Source organism: Haliotis cracherodii, unplaced genomic scaffold (assembly GCF_022045235.1).
Source record: "Haliotis cracherodii isolate W230 unplaced genomic scaffold, xgHalCrac1.p SCAF_8, whole genome shotgun sequence".
NCBI classification, from domain to species: Eukaryota; Metazoa; Mollusca; class Gastropoda; order Lepetellida; family Haliotidae; genus Haliotis; species Haliotis cracherodii.
The window spans coordinates 21,516,672-21,538,007 of NW_027266341.1; the positions used below are offsets into that span (position 1 = coordinate 21,516,672).

The 21,336-nt window shown below is 41.8% G+C and overlaps 1 protein-coding gene across 2 annotated transcripts in view; it reads left to right on the forward strand.

The window, feature by feature from the left end:
- LOC139449802 (leucine-rich repeat-containing protein 74A-like) overlaps positions 1-21,336 on the forward strand; it is a 126,311-nt gene that overhangs the window by 92,618 nt on the left and 12,357 nt on the right. For both annotated transcript variants that reach the window (XM_071231338.1, XM_071231337.1), the window contains 4 exons: positions 6,545-6,652; positions 7,106-7,199; positions 7,924-7,973; positions 19,309-19,390. In XM_071231338.1, coding sequence (XP_071087439.1) covers positions 6,545-6,652; positions 7,106-7,199; positions 7,924-7,973; positions 19,309-19,390 — 334 coding nt within the window. The remainder of the gene's footprint in view (positions 1-6,544; positions 6,653-7,105; positions 7,200-7,923; positions 7,974-19,308; positions 19,391-21,336) is intronic.

The following is a 21,336-nucleotide window of genomic DNA, read 5'->3' on the forward strand; positions in this document are numbered from 1 at the left end:
CATCCGAGGATGTACGGTAGTCTCACAGCGATGTTCTCAGACATGTCACACTCAACATCATACAGGCGGGCACCTGCCATTCGTGACCTCCCGTGTCGTTCAGTGCCTAGCCAAATACACTTCGCGGAATAACGACTGGTGACAAATAACTGAGGCTTTGTGACTCAAAAGCCTTTTATTACAATCATGTTTGAATATCTTTATTTGCTGATTGCATTACATGTATTTGCGAACATGCAAGATTGTAAGATTCAACCATGTCCATCAATAATACATGTCCACGCAATTAGTGAGAATACAATATATCGATGTAATTATTAACCGAGTTTGTTTCCGTACGGTAAATATCATGTACATTATTAAGAGTGCAAATTAGATTGTGCGAGCCCTTGGTGAGTCTTAAACATGCCTTTTATTTCTAACATACGATGTTTTTTCATACTGAAACACATGAATGTAGTAATTAAACTCTTTATTACCCGGGCGGTCGGGTAGCCTAGTGGTTTAAGTGTTCGCTCGTCACGCCGAAGACCCGGGTTCGATTCCCGACATGGGTACAATGTGTGAAGCCAATTTCTGGTGTCCCCCGCCTTGATATTACTGGGTTATTGCTAAAAGCGGCGTAAAACCATACTCACTCACGTTATTATTACATGGTGTCATTATTAAACTAATCGAAATTTTAGACGCATTTCCCACGTAACTTTAGATATCTTGGATGACTGCAATGCTGGATAATAAGGTCAAGGTCACGTTCTTTTAGGTATCACATCAGTGAACTCGTTTGTGATGTAGTGCAATATTTATTTCGGTCACGTTTTTGCGCTTGTGTGATTCCAAGTTATTATTTTCAACAAAACCAGTGAGCGAGTTGTCATGTCACTGGATTGTCTGGTGGACACGTGCTATACTGGATTGTCTGGTGGAGACGCTATTACTGGATTGTCTGGTGGAGACGTGCCATTACTGGATTGTCTGGTGGAGACGTACCACTACTGGATTTTGTGGTGGAGACGTGCCATTACTGGATTGTCTGGTGGAGACGTGCCATTACTGGATTGTCTGGTGGAGACGTGCTATTACTGTATTGTCTGGTGGAGACGTGCCATTACTGGATTGTCTGGTGGAGACGTGCCATTACTGGATTGTCTGGTGGAGACGTGCCATTACTGGATTGTCTGGTGGAGACGTGCTATTACTGGATTGTCTGGTCCGAACTCCTGTTTTTTCAGGTCGCCGTCGTGTGGCGGGAGTGTTGCCAGTTACGGCGTCGGGCGGCAGACAGGCATTTACCTTTTCATGTAAATTGTGTAGGTGGCGGATTCAGCCAAAGGAACGGGACATTCTTGCCCTTTTTGCGAACCCCTAGTGTCATCAGAGATTTTCAATTGTCCATTTCTGCGTTTTTCATTTCTGTCTTGCATTCAACGCTCAATTGAATATGTGTCGGCGGATGACCTTGACTGAATATTCTCTGGAGTTGACGTTTTATATTTACCGTTTAAACACAATATCTATTTACCTACTAGGGATGTAGCAAACAGTTTATAGAATGTAGGTTTTACATACGTGTAAAGAGCTTATTTTAAGTAAGTTGGGCTTCACGCCGCTTTTAACAGTATTCCAGTTATATCGCGGTGTGTCAGATTAATGTGGGAGGAAAGCCAGAAGTGATGCAGGTCTCAGACGTTTACCACTTCGGTGAAACCCACGAGCACGGGTATGGTGCTGACAAACCTACAAACATAATCTGGGCGAAACGGGACTCGAACCCACAAGCATAGGTTTCTGTCGTGCCCAAGGGACGCAACTCTGCACACAGAATCGCGGCGCCTTAGACGACTGGGCCACCCGAGCCCCCCTTATTTAAAATAGTTACTGAGTAGTTATTTTAATATCACAGACGGAGTTATTATTTTTTATTTATTTTCAAGTTTTGAAGTTGAATTGAAAACGCTTCTCGTGAAAAAACATAAGCGACAAAGCCCTTTCCATAATCTCATGGGACAAAATGTGAAGTCCGTAAAACAATACTTACTAATTCGCTAGCTCACTGTTTATAATAACGTCTTGTTCATTGCACCATACCGAATTACGACATCAAAGTTGAATATCCACACGTATTATGAATCGCGCACTTCATCCATTAGTTTCTACAGACCACATTAATCGGCAGTTGAATCAGTTCCAAAGATTAAGATGAAATGGATTGGCTGGGAGGACAGCTCTGCTTGAATGAATTACCAAGTCAGTGATGGGACAGTGTTTCAACCAGTCTCTCTGTTCAGGGTCTGTAATTAACACATCGTGCTTTTTTCATTGCTGTTAATCGACTACGCGTTCTTTGCATCTTCAAACCGGAACTACTTCATGCCCAGCATGCATTGCGAATCTGTCTTAAAGTTTAAAGAATTTTTCAATCTCGTAATTTGATGAAGGCGTAATTACTAATTAAGTTAAACGCTCTGAGTTAATCTTTGGACTTTGATTCAACGCTATATAATATATATATCATCATTTCGGATATTATTGGATTGCCATGTGGTGTGCATGTTTGTTGTCCGTGAGCCTGCTCCTCAGCCGGCGTGCCTTTGTGTAATAGTATGAATATGCCGCCGTGTCTGTGTCGTTTCCCTGTCGTGTCTGTGTCGTATCCCTGCCGTCGTGTCTGTGTCGTTTCCCTGTCGTGTCTGTGTCGTATCCATGCCGCCATGTCTGTGTCGTGTCCCTGTCGTGTCTGTGTCGTATCCACGCCGCCATGTCTGTGTCGTTTCCCTGTCGTGTCTGTGCCGTCTCCATGCCGCCGTGTCTGTGTCGTGTCCCTGTCGTGTCTGTGTCGTATCCATGCCGCCATGTCTGTGTCGTGTCCCTGTCGTGTCTGTGCCGTCTCCATGCCGCCGTGTCTGTGTCGTTTCCCTGTCGTGTCTGTGTCGTATCCATGCCGCCATGTCTGTGTCGTGTCCCTGTCGTGTCTGTGTCGTATCCATGCCGCCATGTCTGTGTCGTTTCCCTGTCGTGTCTGTGTCCTATCCATGCCGCCGTGTCTGTGTCGTGTCCCCGTCGTCGTGTCTGTGTCGTATCCATGCCGCCGTGTCTGTGTCGTGTCCCCGTCGTCGTGTCTGTGTCGTATCCATGCCGCCGTGTCTGTGTCGTTTCCCCGTCGTCGTGTCTGTGTCGTATCCATGCCGCCGTGTCTGTGTCGTTTCCCTGTCGTCGTGTCTGTGTCGTGTCCGTGTCCGTGTCGTTTTGACAGTGTCGTCGTGCCAATATCGTGCCCATGTCGTGGTTTCTCTGTTGTCATGTCAGTGTCATTTTGTTCCTGTCCGCGTTAATGTTATGTCAGTGCTGCCGTGTCGTTTTGTCGGTGTCGTAACGCATTTGCCCTTGTGCCTGAATCTTATTTGTGTCGTCTTGTCGGTGTCGTAACGCTTTTGTCCTTGTGTCTCAGTCGTCGTGTCGGTGTTGTCGTGCCAATGTCGTCCCCGTGTCGTGGTGTCTGTGTCTGTATGTGTTTATGTCATGCCCATGTTCTCGTGACATACGGCTACAATGTACTAAACCTATTTCCGTGATGTGATTTAAATATTTATAAAAGCTACACACTCTACAATATTACTAAACGTAAATTATCACGTCTTTTGTCTGTTCATACATCCGGTGTTGGCGGGTGGGCTGGATTGTCTGGGACACATTCAGATAACAATTTAATTTGCAAGGGAAATAGCCTGCAATGCTCATTTGTGAAACGTAAAATGGTCTCTTATCAATGCTCTACTTATTCAGATAACAACGAAGGGCATATTTAATTTCAAATTAAACAGCTGTGACTCAACCGTCAACAGTATATTGATCCAAGATAATGAAATCATTATGATTCATGGCAAACTGTGGATAGACAAGCCTCAACATGACATTATATCGGACACTCCGTCTGCTCAGAGAGTTAGCCCCCCCCCCCCCCCCCCCCCCCCCCTCATGTAAATAGCACAATGTCCAGGCGTGTAGAAGGGGTGGGTATCCCATGGATTGGAGGGGTCATTTAGGTTTCAGTTTGTTATCGGCTGTCTATGCTAAACCTGCCACTGTCCGAGAGAGAGGTGATGTAAAATGGGGTTTAACGTCGCGTCGAAGATTATTCCACTTATATAGCGACGTGCGTGCGTGCGAGCGTGCGTGCGAGCGAGCGAGATTGTGCTGGTCCGGACTGATGCCGATTTATAGTGCCAGCACACTGAGATACCTTGCCGCAGTTTAAACATGAATACCCCATTCAGACACAGTATACTGACTCCGAGCCGACCTGTCCTTGTTTTGGCCCCTTAATGCCGAGCGCCAGACATAATAGGCATATCGTATGACGGTCGTCAGATTGGGGAGTCCGTCATGGTGTTGTCATACATCAGATTCAAACCTATTAACCTAAGAGACACGATGAGGCACTGTGTTCATGCATGTTTCCGTCAATAATTATTTATGATGTACTTAACACCTGCTAGGCTAAGAAATTCGATTTACTTCAAGTTTGTGTTCGTAACATCTTACAGATTGCAGACACACCCAGACTAGAAGCCAAACACCGTTTTTCCAAAATGAATTGATAAGATAAATTAAGAACATGTTTTAGTTCTCACTTGTGTGTTACTAATGTAATAACAAACTTTTGATTGTAATGTTTCAAATTATTATTTTTGATTTTGTTTGGGTACATGCTTTTAAAGGTACATTCAAAACGTTGACGAATAATTATTGTTAACAGTTATCAGTCTTGATACCGAAACAGACTCTATAGAGCGTAAAAAGGCAAACTAATCATGAAAATTATGCGCATGGATCACTAAACATTACATATGACACCAGGTGTTTGCGAAAAGGTTTAGCATGTCCTGGTGTATCGGAAGAAGTGGCCACGCACATTTTTTATTTACAAAACGTAAATTTCAGTGAGAGTGAGTGAGTGGGTATGGTTTTACGCCGCTTTTAGTAATATTCCAGCCATATCACGGCGGGGTACACGAGAAATGAGATTAAATTTCAGCGAGGAAGGATAGGTGAAAACAACATTAGATAGCCTTGTGCATCAGGTATTCATCCCATTTTATTAGCTCACTTGACTGATAGATCGGGCGGCGTGCGGCGTCAGCCCCGTACTCTGAGGATGTATTCCTCTTCCTTTAATGACATATTTTGTCCAGATCTACAGAATTTAAAGTTAGACGAAGTTTTAATCCTTAGTATATATGTAGAAGGTATTGGAATATCAATGCTGATAATTACTTTTTTAAATGTCATGGTTGACATTTGAAACTATAGACATCATATCCAGGTGAGCTACAGTGTCCTGGCACTACAATAACGTACGCGAAGACTGACCAAGTCTATCATACACAGAGTTCTTTCTACCAAACGACCAGGGTTCTAAGGTGGAATAGTCGCGCTGGGACCTGGCTAGCACTCTATTGCTTGTTTCAAATTATTAGATGACTTAATGGGTCGGCTGGTTTAGCTCAGTGACTTGACTGCGTGTCATCTAAGGCTGGGTCTTGTGGGTCCTGAGTAGGACCAGGGTACCCACAGGACTACCCGGACCCTTGGTTAGTCATATGATATATTATTTAATGACAAAAACCCACTGTGGCTCAGTGGTTACACTACAAGTTGCTCATGTTCGCATTTCTTTCTGACGATGCACACATTCCTTCTGACTTGTATATTTTTGAGTAAAGATAAAGCTTCAGTCAACTCAAGGGACTGCATGATCTGATTGTTTGATACATGTATCTAAAGTGTTTTAGCCAGGGCTGCGGTACAACAATTACTAATCAGACATTTTGTTCCCAACTCTTGAGACTTGCAGTGGGTACCCGGGTAGTAAATTTGGACTCGTCCCAGCCCTAGTGTCATGTAACCCAACATCGTGGAATGTTCATAATATCAATCACTGGTGTATTTGGCCTAGACTCCATAATTTCATAATATGAGGTGGGGCACGGGTGGCTCAGTCGTCTTAGGCGCCGCCATTCGCTGTGCAGAGTCGCGTCCCTTGGGCACGCCAGAAACCTATGATTGTGGGTTCGAATCCCGGTTCGCCCCGATTATGTTTCTAGGTTTGTCATCACCATACCCGTGCTCGTGGGTTTCACCGAAGTGGTAAACGTCTGAGACCTGCATCACTTCGGGCTTTCCTCCCACATTAAGCTGACACGCCGCGATATAACTGGACTACTGTTAAAAGCTCACTCACTCACTCACTCACTCACTCATAATATGAGTATACAAGTTACTCATTCCAAATCATATGACAAATTGTGAAAACAACCCCTGTTGGCCACGCTCGTCATCAAATTTTTTTATGATCTTTCTAGTTTGACTGGAGGCTGAAATATTTGATATTTCAAACATGCATCTGAAATTAATGGGTGTAACCTTTTGGGATTTAAGTAATAATTAATATAAGCATCGACAAGATTATAAAACTTTATTTTTCATTCCTAAAGGCATAAACTAATTTCAGTAACGATTAATATTTCGTAATTTTTTGTTTTAGCAAAACAACACCGTCCATACGCTTGATCTCCATGGCAACGAGATTGGAATAGCCGGGCTGAAGTATGTCGTTGAAATGTTGCAAGAGAACCGATCTATTATAGACCTGGTAAGTATATCTAAATGTATATTCAAAAATTATGAAATAATAACTTTAGTGAGGCGTGGGGTGTTTCGTGGCGTATTTTAATATATTGGTCCATCCTCCCGAATGAGGAATTATTCTGGTAAAATTTGGTTTCTTATAATGGACTGCCACCCCGCACCATTAGTATTGCTCAAACCTGAAGTATCTTCATCTAGTATAGCCCAGTGGATAGTGCGTTCGTTTGTGGTGCAAAAGGTCTTCGGTTTGAATCCCGGTTTGAGCAAACTGTTTCAAGTTTTCTCACCGCACTGCTACAGCTGAGGACTCCCACCTCGGTTTGTTACCATGGTTACGTGGTGTCTGCTTCTGTGACACTTCTTTCATATTCATAGCAGACAAGCAATTTTGTTTTCTTACGTAAAATATCGTAAGGCGTATATTTTCAAAATAAACATATTTTCATTTTCATTACAGAACCTATCGTTCACTGCCTTAAGAGACGGTGGCGCAGAAATTATCGCCAACTCTCTTGTCCGTAACACGTCCATTGTTAAGCTCAACATATCGGGTAAGTTGACTCGAGGAGTGAGTGAGTATGGTTTTACGCGGTTGTTAGCAATCTTCCAGTAATATCATGGCACGGGACAACAGAAATCGGCCTCACACATTGTACCCATGTGGGGACTCGAACCTGGGTCGTTGGCGTGACGAGCGAACGATGTAGCCACAAGGCTACCCACCATCCCTTGACTCGAAGACTTGATGATGATTCACCGGTGTCGGTTTGCAGTAGTTACTTCCCAGGGTACAACGCGCGCACTGCACAGACAAATACAGTATAAAGAACGTCCACGTGCTCCACTATACACACACTCATAGCCCACATAAACACTTACATTTGACAAAGAGACAATGATTAACGTCTAAAGACGCACGTCACGTGTTCATACAACTCGACACGATGTTTCTGCGATGTCAGACATTCACATGTGACCGCCTCCGTGGTCTAGTGGTAGAGCGTCCACCCGGAGAGCGGAAGGCCGGGGCTCGATCCCCAGCCGCGTCATACGTGGACGTGGACGTCAGGGAAACTTCAACATTCCGATACACGTGAATTACAACTGATGCCACAAAGTACTCTTTGATCGGATACAAAAAAATATGTTTTTGTTATCTTTCCACAAAATCATAAAAACTTATTTGCTTTCTAAAGAATAATCCATCCTTCGTATTGTTTTTCATAAAACACCCAGTGCCTATACCTTGTTACTAATGGTGACGTATTTTTCCAGGAAACGATTTCCAAGAGAATGATGCGTACTTCATCAGTGAAATGGTTCAGGTAAGACTCGACCCCTCCCATCGATCTCACACTATATGTGCAGTTGTGCATACATGGCTATATAACTCCGTCATCAATATTACTCTGGCCGCACAAGACACGAGATAAACATATATATCATGCTTCTTCGAACATTAGTTATGATTATAATTGACTATTTGACCGAACACATATTTTGTTTCTCCGTCTTTCAGTTTGAGAAATCGATGTGATCGCCATGGGTTTTATGTAATCTAAATTAGTTTTTGTTTGTAAGTGTGGTACACGCGAATCATGCGTCAATGTGGTTAGAGTTACCTACCCATGGTTAGTTCTAAAATCGTACGCTAAGGTCAAAACGAGAAACGAACTAATAATTAGGGTTTTATAAAGATCACCGATATAACGAACGCTGGCGATTATAACAAATTCCGTATGTAATGAACGCCTATGTGTCGAATATTGGTAAGGTCGTAATTAATTATCCGATTTCCATCCCTGTGCGCTTTAAACCAAACTCCCCGCCTCGTTTAATTGTATTGCCCTCGAGCACCTGCAGACGGAGATGCGTAGATGCTTTGAACATAGTTTTTAAAAGAACTATTTTTACAAAAATCCTAACATCACTATTTGATATATTTAGAACAAAATCCGAAAAGCATAGTCCGTTCACATTGGGTCTATATGGACACCTATGCACTAACGCCTTAACAATTCGCTGTGTCCGAATGTGTCCCGTAGGCGTGTATGGAGAGCTACGATCTTGGGTTCGAATCCCAACTATGCCCCTATTATGTTTCTAGGTCTGTCAGCACCATAGCCGTCCTCGTGCGTTTCCCCAAAGTGGTAAACGTCTAAGACCTGCATCCCACTTCCTACCGTCACGTTCTGATATGACTGACCAGTTCAAAGCGGTGTTAGAACCAAACTCATTCACTATTGTTCTCAATACGTGTCCATTGCATTGTACATTCATAAACGGATTTGAAAAGTGCTTATTCATAAGAAAGAATATTGCTGCAAATATTGAACCAAAAGTATCAAACCCGTCATGGAAAATCGCCCCGTTTAAAGTCTGTCAGCTCCCTGTTGATTGTCATGGTCAGGGCCCAAAAGAGGTCAGCGTTTAGGCCCTTTGTCTCTTTCATCCCACATTTAGCTCTCCATCCTCAAGGGGCGGTCGGGTAGCCTAGTGGTTAAAGCGTTCGCTCGTCACGCCGAACACCCGGGTTCGATTCCGACATGGGTACAATGTGTGAAGCCCATTTCTGGTGTCCCCAGCCGTGATGTTTCTGGAATATTGAGAAAAGCGGCGTAAAACCATACTCACTCACTCTCTAGCCTCGATTAATCAGAGTATCATATCCCCATTCTATTTTTATAAATAATATTATATATCCATTATAGTTTGATAACAATATTTCTCATAATATAATGAAGATATAATACAGTGGAAATTCGAAGATGAGGCTGTCATGATAGATGTAACCGAAAAGCTGTTTATAGCGGCTTTGAGGCCTAGCACTTATTTAGGTATTAGATATGAACTTACGCAATACGCTCAATTCAACAACAGCTATCCAATAAGTTTGTATCTTGCTTTGTTGAGAGAATTCTTTGTTGAACGTGGGAAGTAAGTGACATGGGTTTAGCGCCCCTTTGAATAGCATTTCCGTTATATCATGACGTTAAGCGTGGAGATGAAAGTAGTGGAGTTCTTCATCGCTTATCTATATTATGTTCAAATTTCCAATCCGGGAATACAACGCCATAATGGCTGGTACAGCCCGTGGGTATATTGGGTTTCTAATTGGCTTTGATACTTAGCATTAACCGTTAATGATCGTGTTACGAGATGTTTATTATATCACTTCTCCTTGGTTACAGCTTTGTGGCACATAAAAGGGAACCTCCTTCGTAACCATGGAAACTAATGCTATTTTCTCTGTTTATGGCTTAAGTGTGTAATAATATAGACTTGCTTACCCATGGTGCGAACATCACAACAGGAAAAAAAATTAAAAAAATTACTCGTTACAATCTCATTTTCGTTTTGTATGATTGTAATTTCTCAACGTTTGATCTTGTGAAAGGTGAGGTGAAAAAATGATGAAATCGAGGGGATTTTAAAAACTACCTTTTTATGCTAGGTTGTGGAGGTGCGGTTTTTTTCTCTGCACGATCAACTACCGCACTTACGACATGCGTTTTGCAATTAGTTTGGTTATCCCTGCTTTGAACAGCATGTCAGTACATCACGGCGCGTCAGATTGATGTGGGGGAAGGTCAGAGTGATGTAAGACGCTCACTTTGGTGAAACACAGATATGGTGCCGACAAACCAAGAAACCCAATCAGAACGATCTAGGATTCGAAACACAGATATGGTGCCGACAAACCAAGACACGCAATCAGAACGATCTAGGATTCGAACCCTCGATCAGGGGTATGTGGCAAGGCTAAGGGGCTCTCCACGGCGAATTGTGTCGCCTTAAACGACTCCCATCCTGTTTCCCTTTGAGCTGCGGTCGCTTGACAGACTCGTCCTGAGCCACAGGGATGTTTGGGGAGCTTTGTGCGACATGAAGTGGTGTATCTGACATTAAGTGGTGTATCTGACATTAAGTGGTGTATCTGACTTTAAGAGGTGTATCTGACATTAAGTGGTGTATCTGACATTAAGTGGTGTATCGGACATTAAGTGGTGTATCGGACATTAAGTGGTGTATCTGACATTAAGGTGTGTATCTGACATTAAGTGGTGTATCTGACATTAAGTGGTGTATCTGACATTAAGTGGTGTATCTGACATTAAGGTGTGTATCTGACATTAAGTGGTGTATCTGACATTAAGTGGTGTATCTGACATCATTTGCCACGCCATGATTATGTTGTAAGGTATCGACGACCGGTTAAATCGTACGACGGGTGACCGAGTGGACTAAGGAAACAAGAAATATATATGTCAGGATCCGCATGTTCGAATCCCCATCATGATCAGTTTTGAGGTTTCACCAAATGCTGATCGTCTATGATTTGAGGCCATTTTCAGTCGTAACTGTCACATTGTTTGAAAGGGTGTGTATCAATGGTGTGGTTTGTAATAATTTTTTCGACTACCTCACGCTGAAGTGTCTTCAGTGTATTAATTGCCACACCATGACTACTGTTATATTTTTAAGGGCAATAACTATTGCATCATCCCGTGAAAAAGAGAAATAATACACATTGATGTGTATGCCACTGTACCAAATTAATTAAAAATAATGAACATATTCAAATTATTATCCGATTTAGGCCCGACATTTTTACATGTACACCCATAGTTAAAAAAACACAAGGTTGAAATTAGTTTTTCCATTTTTTTAGATCTAGATCTATTTATGATTAATGTCATTATATAACCAGAAAACAAAATTAATTCTAAATAAATGGCTTTTCATGTGAATAAAATTCAGAGGCCAAATATCAGAACCAATGACACACCCTATCATTAAACACCATTATTACGGATCAAAAGTCACTGTGTTTGTTTTTTCTAGTTATTATACTGGGCGTTCAATAATTCCGCTAAACCCACCATATAACAATAGGAGAAAACGGGGCATAAGCGGCGACATTTGCGTCATCAAATTTGCCAAAAATAAAGATGCTAACGATATATCATCGTTTAATTCCATGTATTCTTACACGATTTCGTGACGATAGCGAACTGACACGAAATATTAACGCGCATATCACTGTTGAAAATGGGTGTGTGTCATTTTTTACATTTCACCGATGTGACGACGATTATCGAGTCTCGAAACAACTTAAATAGTGTTTTCCTTCACTAAAAGTAACAATTGACGTTATTCTCGTGACGTATAAATTGCAGCAGCATTATGAAAATCCCAAGAAAAGAATTTAAACATCCGTTCCAGCTTTTTTCTATGGTGAATACATGTGTCCGCCATGTTTGTTTGTCTTGTTGAGGCCGCCATTGTGCAGTCATTGCCTGGGTCAGTGTAGCGCCAGCGCAGCATACCTAGGGAACCAGGCTGATTCAACCAGGGGATATTGGCATATTTAATATAAACGGCCGAGAAAAAGAAAGCATATACTAAAAAATCTTGAAAATTATTTTTGACCAAAACCTTACAAACGTTAATATCAAAACGGTACTAGGCTGAAAACAGTTGCCGCAGTACTGCAAACTTATGATGCAAAACACAACAATTATCAAAATTTTAATTCATCTCCATCGAATAACCATTTCTTGTTTGTTCCATTTTAAGCCAGCATGAAACATGGGTGTATACTTTGCCCGGTAATGTGTGTCAATATTAGACGGTTATCACCTCTTCATGAACGTCATTGGACTATGTACCACTTCGTTATAACCGGTATTGGACTATGTACCACTTCGTTATAACCGGTATTGGACTATGTACCACATCGTTATAACCGGTATTGGACTATGTACCACTTCGTTATAACCGGTATTGGATTATGTACCACTTCGTTATAACCGGTATTGGACTATGTACCACTTCGTTATAACCGGTATTGGATTATGTACCACTTCGTTATAACCGGTATTGGACTATGTACCACTTCGTTATAACCGGTATTGGACTATGTACCACTTCGTTATAACCGGTATTGGACTATGTACTACTTCGCTATAACCGGTATTGGACTATGTACCACTTCGTTATAACCGGTATTGGACTATGTTCCACCTCGCTGTAGTGTTGTTGGGCCATGTAATACTTCGTTATAACCGGTATTGGACTAAGTACCACTTCGTTATAACCGGTATTGGACTATGTTCCACCTCGCTGTAGTGTTGTTGGGCCATGTAATACTTCGTTATAACCGGTATTGGATTATGTACCACTTCGTTATAACCGGTATTGGACTATGTACCACTTCGTTATAACCGGTATTGGACTATGTTCCACCTCGCTGTAGTGGTGTTGGGCCATGTAATACTTCGTTATAAGTGGTGTTGGACTATGTACCAGTAAGTGAGTGAGTTGGGTTTTACGCCACTTTTAACAATATTCCAGCAATATCACAGAGGGGGACATCAGAAATGGGCTTGACACATTGTATCCATGTGTGGAATGGAACCCGGGTCTTCGGCGTGACGAGCTGACGTTTTAACCACGAGGCAATCCCACCGCCACGGACTATCTAGCACTTGACAATGTACCACTTCGGTTTAACCGACTCTTGTAATATATCACACCATAGTCGCCGACATTTTTACGACGATTGTTTCCACACAACAATCCCGATACGCCTGCAACGTCTGTCACCGTCATCAGCGTCGTCAGCGTTAGGCTGCGGTTTAACTGATGTGTAACACGAGTCTGCCATCTATCGATCTAGGGTGTCTAACAGCCACTGTCTATGTCAAAACGGCTTTCAAAATGTCACTCAGCAAGTCAAGATTTGTGCAGTTATTTTATGAAGAACTCAAATCTGGAAGATAATTGTTTGGTTCTCTCGTCTCCCACGGACTGTGTAGAATTAGCTTTGTCCGTGAAAAGTGTGACTACCTCTCCAGTTTCCTTATTTTCTGATCCCAATGGCGGACATTGAAATAGGATATGCTTGTAATTACAGTGTTATTCCAAATACCAGAATGTTCACAAAGATAATTATTTATACCGTTTTTGCATATAAATGAAAGAACGCTAATCATAATTTAGAATATGATATCAGCGATTTCCTATCTCCCCATATGAAAAACAATGTCCGTGATATTAGAACTTGTCCTGATAATAGTAGCTCAGTTCTTGGTTGAAATATGTTGTAATTTATACTACTGGTCATACAAATAGTCTGACGTATTGAAATAATTGACAGCTGGTGGGAAGCGCATAATATGCCACAATTTAACAAAATAGAATTTGACCTCCAGGTGAAAATAATTTAAATTCTTTCCAGCCATAAACTCTTATATGTTTCACGCTATTTTGTGTCGTCAGCCGCAAACAACTTCAGACAGATACACCAGAACAGTTTTATCGTGAAATATTAAACAAAACAAAACTTAATTGTTTACGTATTAATTAACTGTTACTACACATGTTTCGTTAAACAAAAAAATAATTAATATGCTGTTGAAACAGGACTGATGCAGATTTTATACTCACAACCCTTTTTTTTTTTTGTTGATGGTCTATGTTCAAAAACTATGTACGACTACTTTAATACAGTAGTGTGATAATAGTGAACGCATATTTATAAATGTCAAAGACTTTTTTAACCGACAATACCCCTGTTAAGGTATCCTACCCTGTCCATTCTTTCTCATGTGATGTGTGTTATTGAGAGTGATTTATTTCAAATGAGTTTAGCATCGGGCAATCAGAGTTGTTATAACTTGTTCCGAAAGAATTCACTTTATGTGAGTTAAATATGTTTATCACACAACACCATCAATAATTCATCCGTAGTGGTGTGTCCACTTGCCTATATCATAATTAAAACTAGACTTTAATACATGTAGGCTTGTGGACTGTCTTGTTCGGCGAGTTGGTGTGTTCTTTAAGAAAAGTCACGCTTAGGACACCAAGGATGGACCTGTTACACATTGTACCTATGTGCAGAATCGAACCCGGGTTTTCACCATGACAAGCAAACACTTTAACCAACCGACAACCTCATCGCCCCATACAAGTTAGAGTGCGTGAGTGAATATGGTTTTACGCCGTTTTTAGCAATTTGTCGGCAATATAACGGCATACATTGTACTCTGTGTGCAATAGAACCCGGGCAGTCGGAGAGACGGGCGAACGCTTTAACCACTAGGCTACCCTATAGTCCACACTAGTTTGAACAAGTAGGGACATGATGTCGTGTAAATTTCTCTTTGACGTTATGTTGATTATAAAATAATTGCCTTTCCGCATGTAAATGAAGCAATATGCTCTAGGGTTAAGACTATCATTATAAGCAATGTGTTTTGGAATTAAGACCGACAACGTCCCGAGCAATAGCCTCTAGCTCTGTAATGATTATCATGTACTTCGGCGACGTCCCTTGAGATTCGAAAGCATCGTTGGACGATCTGGTTGACCATTGCAGTCGAACGGCGCGGTTGGATTGCACACTCAACCAGATCGTCCAAAGTTGCTTTCGAATATCAGCATGCACTTACTTCACGCCACTTCACTAATCAAATTGGAAATGATACCATTGTGAAAAACTCTTTTCTAATTTGTGTTATTTCTAATATGACTGGGATAACGGGTGGCCCAGTCGTCTAAGCCGCCGCGTATCCGATGGGTTCCAGAAACCTATGATCGTGGGTTCGTATTCGAGATTCGGCCTTTTCATGTTGTCGGGAAGTTTCCAGGCTTCACAATGCCCGTGCTTGTGGCTTTCACCAAAGTGGCCAGACTTTGTGCGTTCCTCCACTTCAAACTGACACGCCGTGACATAACTGAAATACAAAGCAGCGCTAATGCTACCATCACACCAAAGTAGTTCTATCCCGTTCCAAAAATAAATGGTAGAATGAGCAGGGATCACGGTAGAACGCGTAGTTGGCGTAAAATACGATGCTAGTTCGTTCATAAACAGTCCTCAATATGTCTATCTCCTTCTTAGCCAGTCTGCAGTCCGTTTGTATCCAGTTCAGGTCGTGCCCGTTCACCTCATCCCGACAACGTTCCAAAGCAGTTCGAGCACGTCTGTAGCCGTTCTCAACCCGTTCTTAACCAGTTCAACCTCGTTCTACCTCGTTCACAAGACGTCCAAGCCAGTTCTAACTAATTCTAAACCCGACCAACCCGTTCGGAGTACGTCCTCATGTCATCCCAAGTGCGTGTGTATTCGCGTCCTGGCCCGTCCTGGCCCAACTCCTATGGATACCAAGCGCGTTGTAGCCAGTCTTCCTTCAAGTTCAGGGCTCCGAGTTGTACACATCATGCCTCCAAAGAGAAGTCGACCCGGTCGGTGTGCACACGTACTGAAATTTATGTCCGACTGCTCCAAGTCGAAACACGTCACTAGTAGGTTCGAAGTACGGCAATTCCGTTCGTTATACGTTTTTCTCGTTTTAAGTACGTTGTCAATCCGACTAATTGCAGAACGGGATGGACGGGATAAAATTTTGAGCAGACTCAAAGTTCTAGAGCACCCTCCCCGTCCGAGCCCGTCCATGAAGTCTGTAAAAAGACTGTCAATAGTTGCTACTACGTCCACTACGTTCATACACAGTTGGAGCCCGTTCGACAACATTTTCACGAACGTGTTGAGAACTAGTTTGGTGTGATGGGGGTATAAACAAAACTCACTCACTCACTCACTCTGTCATACTGCATGGACATGAAACACTACGCCAGAGCGTCACGACAACTGAATCAGAGGTAGGTCCTCTGTAATTGTTGAGCTGAAGTCACGCACACACTTGTCTCTTTGAAGACCCTCCACAATCAATAATGGTCAGCGATGCTCAAGGAAACAGAAAGTGATGGTAGTGGCACTATTTTCCTTTGGCACTTGATATCTCCGATCCCTCCTCTAGAGTCCAGGGTAATTACCCCGTAGTTGATCTTGTTACACTAAACCAATGCGACACGACTCTGAGGAGATACGTTACAAGATGAAGAACTTTGTTTATCGGTCCGCTGGCGATCCTGGCCTCTGGTCAGGAAGTGATGAGGCATAAGACGAATCCGACCCAACACTTGTTGTTTTTCCGTCGCGATACAATATCCATTCACACTCAAAAGACTTGTTCGTGGAAGGTTTTTAATTTAAAGGTTGTGTGATAGTAATTATTGCCAATGAATGTTAGCATGACTGTTCACGTGTGTACGGTGAGTGAGTGAGTGAGTGAGTGAGTGAATATGGTTTTGAGCCGCTTTTAACAATATTCCAGCAATACACCAGAAATGGGCTTCACACATTGTACCCATGTCGGGAATCGGCGTGACGAGCGAACGCTTTAACCACTAGGCTACCCGACCTCCCCGTGTGTACGGTGAAACTAAGCTAAATAATTCGGGTAATTCGTACTTCGATAATGCCAATTTTACTCCTTAAGTGTCGATAAGGACTCCATCAAGCTACATGTTCATCTTCTTATGCATATCTCGTGCTGTAATAATTTTATATAACAGTGTTTAACTATATATGTAAATAATGAGCACTCATAAAGAATTTACTCTCTCGATTCACGAGGAATAGGGGCGATGTGGTAGCCCAGCAGTTAAAGTGTTCGTTCGTTACGCGGAAGACCCGGGTTTTACTCTCCACATGTGTACAATTTGTTAAGCCAATTCCTGGTTCCCACGCCGTGATATTGCTGGAATATTGCTAAAAGCGACGTAAAATCCAACTCACTCACAGTTGTGCCCCTTTGGCATGCCAAAAACGTATGTTCTTTGGTACGAATCCTGGTACTACCCAATTATGTTTCTTGATTTGTCAGCACCATATCCGTGCTCGTGGGTTTCACCAAAGTGGTAAACGTCTGAGACCTGCATCACTTTGGAGGACGTTTATCCCAGATTAGGCTGACGCCGTGCTATAACTGGAATACTGTTGACAGTGGCGGTAAAAAAACTCACTGACCATGATAATAACAAGCAGTTCGTGTGTGATATTGATACATTTCGACGTCTCCACGTGACAAATTAACTACAATCTATATTTCTAAATGTAATCAATTGCCCAAGCTGAACTTCTGTCCACGAACAATGTTCCTTTACACTTCTCCATCCCCTCAGGGTGGTTCTCTGTCGGTGTCTATTTGTAATGATTGTTAACGTTCAGGAACCTTGACTCTTGGGACTCGCGACCACCGATAATAGCTCCAACAATTCCCGGCACTCCGACACCTACACCATTGACTACGTCCAACTCCGTCACATGAACTTCTCACCTGTTCCCAGGAGACATCGACGACTTGACGGATAACCAATTTTTATCATTACAAAGTTAAGTGCCCCTACGCTGCCAGTCCGTCATTTCACGAACAAACATTATAACGTTGACGGTCAGTGTGATCTTAAACTGTCAGGCGGTGCTTAGTAATAAACATTGCATGTTCAACCATAGAAATGCCACACGAGATATACCAATGCCTATACACAGTCCTGGAGCGTTAGAACCAGTTGATCATGCTTGGCGCGCCAGAAAGGACATTGCCTGATCACAGATTCGCGTGACTGTAGCTGATCTGAACTTCTGACCTACAGGATGATAGCTGAATTATCACTGATGATATACAGGGGCAGTCGTGTACTGCTGACCTCCCCCAAGCCCTGCACACCATCTTATACCCAGTCAGCGACCAATACGATACTTATGGGGTAATTAGCTAGAGTATTGTACTACCGTTAGTCTTCTCAAGCAAGGTGAACAAACACCAGACGGGACTCGATGGTAGCCTTGTGTTACAACTCTGTCCAAAGGTATAATTCAGTCCATTGTTGTTTTCTTGCCCTTTCTTGGTGGCCAGTGACATTTTGACCTTGGTGTATTCTAACCTTCACAATGACCAGTGATCCAGATTCCTTACGATTCACTTGGTGGACGTACTGAATATTACTAAAGTCTCAAATATAGCTGTGTGATTAAACAAATACCCATATGAATTATCGGACCAGCGAAGACCCAGGGTAGAATAGGTCTTCAGCAAACCCATGCTTACCATAAAAGGCGACTATGCTTGTCGTAAGAGGCGACTAACGGGATCGGGTGGTCAGGCTCGCTGTCTTGGTTGATGCATGTCATCGTATCCCAATTGCGTGGATCGAAGCCCATGATCTCAATCACTGGATTGTCCGGTCCAGACTCGATTATTTACAGACCGCCGTCATATAGCTGGAATATTGTTGAGTGCGGCGTTAAACAACTATCCCAGGTGTGAATTATCGCGGTCCTGTCGAACAAAGTACTTTAATATTTCACTAAGACGCATGCTCTAAGATCGAGGGGCGGTTTTGTTGGCTAACGTTCAAAGCGTTAGCTCGTCAAGGCGAAGGTCCGGGTATTCCCACATAGGTACAATGTGTAAAGTCCATTTCCGGTGTCCCCCGCCGTGATATTGCGGGAATATTGCGAAAAGCGGCGTAAAACCCAACTCACCGAACCCGAAGTCAATAATATGTTAACGTGAGAGGCACAAATCGCCATTTCTCTGCTCCTGTAATGACAACGGCCGGTGGCCAAGAAGGGGATTTCCTTTCACTGGCGAAAGATGTTCTCTACCCTATTAGGTTTGTTTGCTTTTAGAAAAAAGCGAAATTTCAAGTGACGATTTAAGTATAATAATTTTATGTATCCGAATTAACGGGGTGTCGCAGGTTGTTAATTTTAAAATATATATTGTGAACACTCTGTTTCAGAAATCCAAGACACTTCGGGAACTTAACCTCAGTCACAACTGTTTCCGGGAAAATGGTGGTATTTTCATTGGCAAAGCCATAGGTAAGCAAACGTTATACTTGGAATACCATGACTGTCAAATCATTGCCGGGCATAATACAGTAGACACCAATGTTTGATGGTGGCTTAAAATGAAACAAACAAACAACGGTTATTCGATTATGATGTATTTGATACGGGCATCGTAGCTGTGTTTGGAATTTAAGGGTTTTGTCGCTTGTAATTAAGTTTGAGGTGTTTCGGTGTCTTCAGCAGTTAAATACGGTAACCAATGGGGTTGCCCGGTGGTGAAATGGTTGGTTTGTTGTACCGAAAATCCAGGTTCGATTCTCAACATAAAGTTCCAAAATCCATCCTTGGTGTCTTGTGTCGTGAGAACTCTGAAATACATTTGTATATATATTCGCTCACTCCCTGGAAAGACAAACTTAATTTTCTGGGTATAAACTACTAAATCACACTCACAATAAATTATCTTCATCTCTTAAAAATACACAAAAAAGTATACATGTACGTCATGACTAGTCATGAACGTCTTTGGTTTCAAATTCCATTTATCAATCGCTTTAAACCAATCCGATTGCGCGCATACTTACATTAACTGACGTTCAAATACGTCATTTCTTTGCTCAACAAAGATCCTCAACTCTGTAATCAGATCAAAATGACCCCACTATGATGACACGGAATCCAACCTTTATTAACAAGCATACAATCACAGCCAGAATAGAAATAATCATTTTGAATGTTTGTCAAGAAAATATCACACATGCTCCAAATAATGTCATATAAATTGATCATGTGAAAAACGGTGATATGCTCATAAGCCCGAGGGCTCGAAATTAATAGCTTTATTCAGAGAACCATGACTTTATTACACTGATTTTATAGAGGTTATTCAATTTCACAGTTAGCATGGTCCATCAGCGTAGAAGCGTTTCCATTGTACAGAATCCTGCTGGCAAATACACTTTCCTTAAATTTGTCGCTTTTAATCAACTATCTGGGGACAAAATGGGTCCAATTACGTGTTGTGTATTCAAATCCTAATTATGATCGATGAATCGTGATTCTACAACACACATAATGTTAATGATTTAAAAACATTTTAGGAAAATCCTTAACTGATTCATCTTAATGTGACTGAGGACATTTCTCTGATCATAAAAAAAGGTGCTTTAGTGAAAATATTTAATTCTACAATTTCAATTTTGTTTCATTTTTTATTATGTTTTTGGTTTCAAATGATATCGTCGTATCGTTTAATTCAATATAATTATTTTTTCTTGCGATTAATTGTTTTGTCGCTTCCATTAATGTTGACACATGTTAGAGAATCCGTTTTTAATATCGCCGTGAAATTTCTAAATAAAGTCTCTTAAAGAAGAACAATTTTGCAAAATTAAAGTACCGGATATCTCATTATTTGAATCTCTGAAAACATCATCTGTAGTTAATGAGCATTGTTTTTCAGCGAAGGTAGTCAAATCAAAGCAAGATATCACTGATTATGAAATAGGAATCCGGCGAAAGCCAATTACATTTTAATATACTTTTTGTGTGGATCTCATCACATGACTTACGTGAAGACAGATAGTACAGGGCGCCCCCTTAAACACATGAACAAGTTACCCCATGCGTATGATGTGGCTTTAATGAGACCTTGAATAAAACACAGTTCTAAGATATGCATGACTTTGTATCTGTATTGAATTTCTCAACGTAACTGGTTGTCCGTGTTACGTAAAATCTGGTGATAAAAAATCTTTAAGTTTTTCCTGTTTAATGTTGGAATATTTTCATAAAATAAATAATCTTAAGGTTATTTCTCCTCCGTATATGCCTTTGCAACTGTCGCGGATGGAGAGGCAAGTAAATGTAAAAGACGTCAATGCCAGATAATAACCAGTCTCGATTATCAGCCGAAACAGATTCCACTGGGCGTAAAGTGAGTGAGTGACGCAATTCCACCCACGACTCGTCCACAG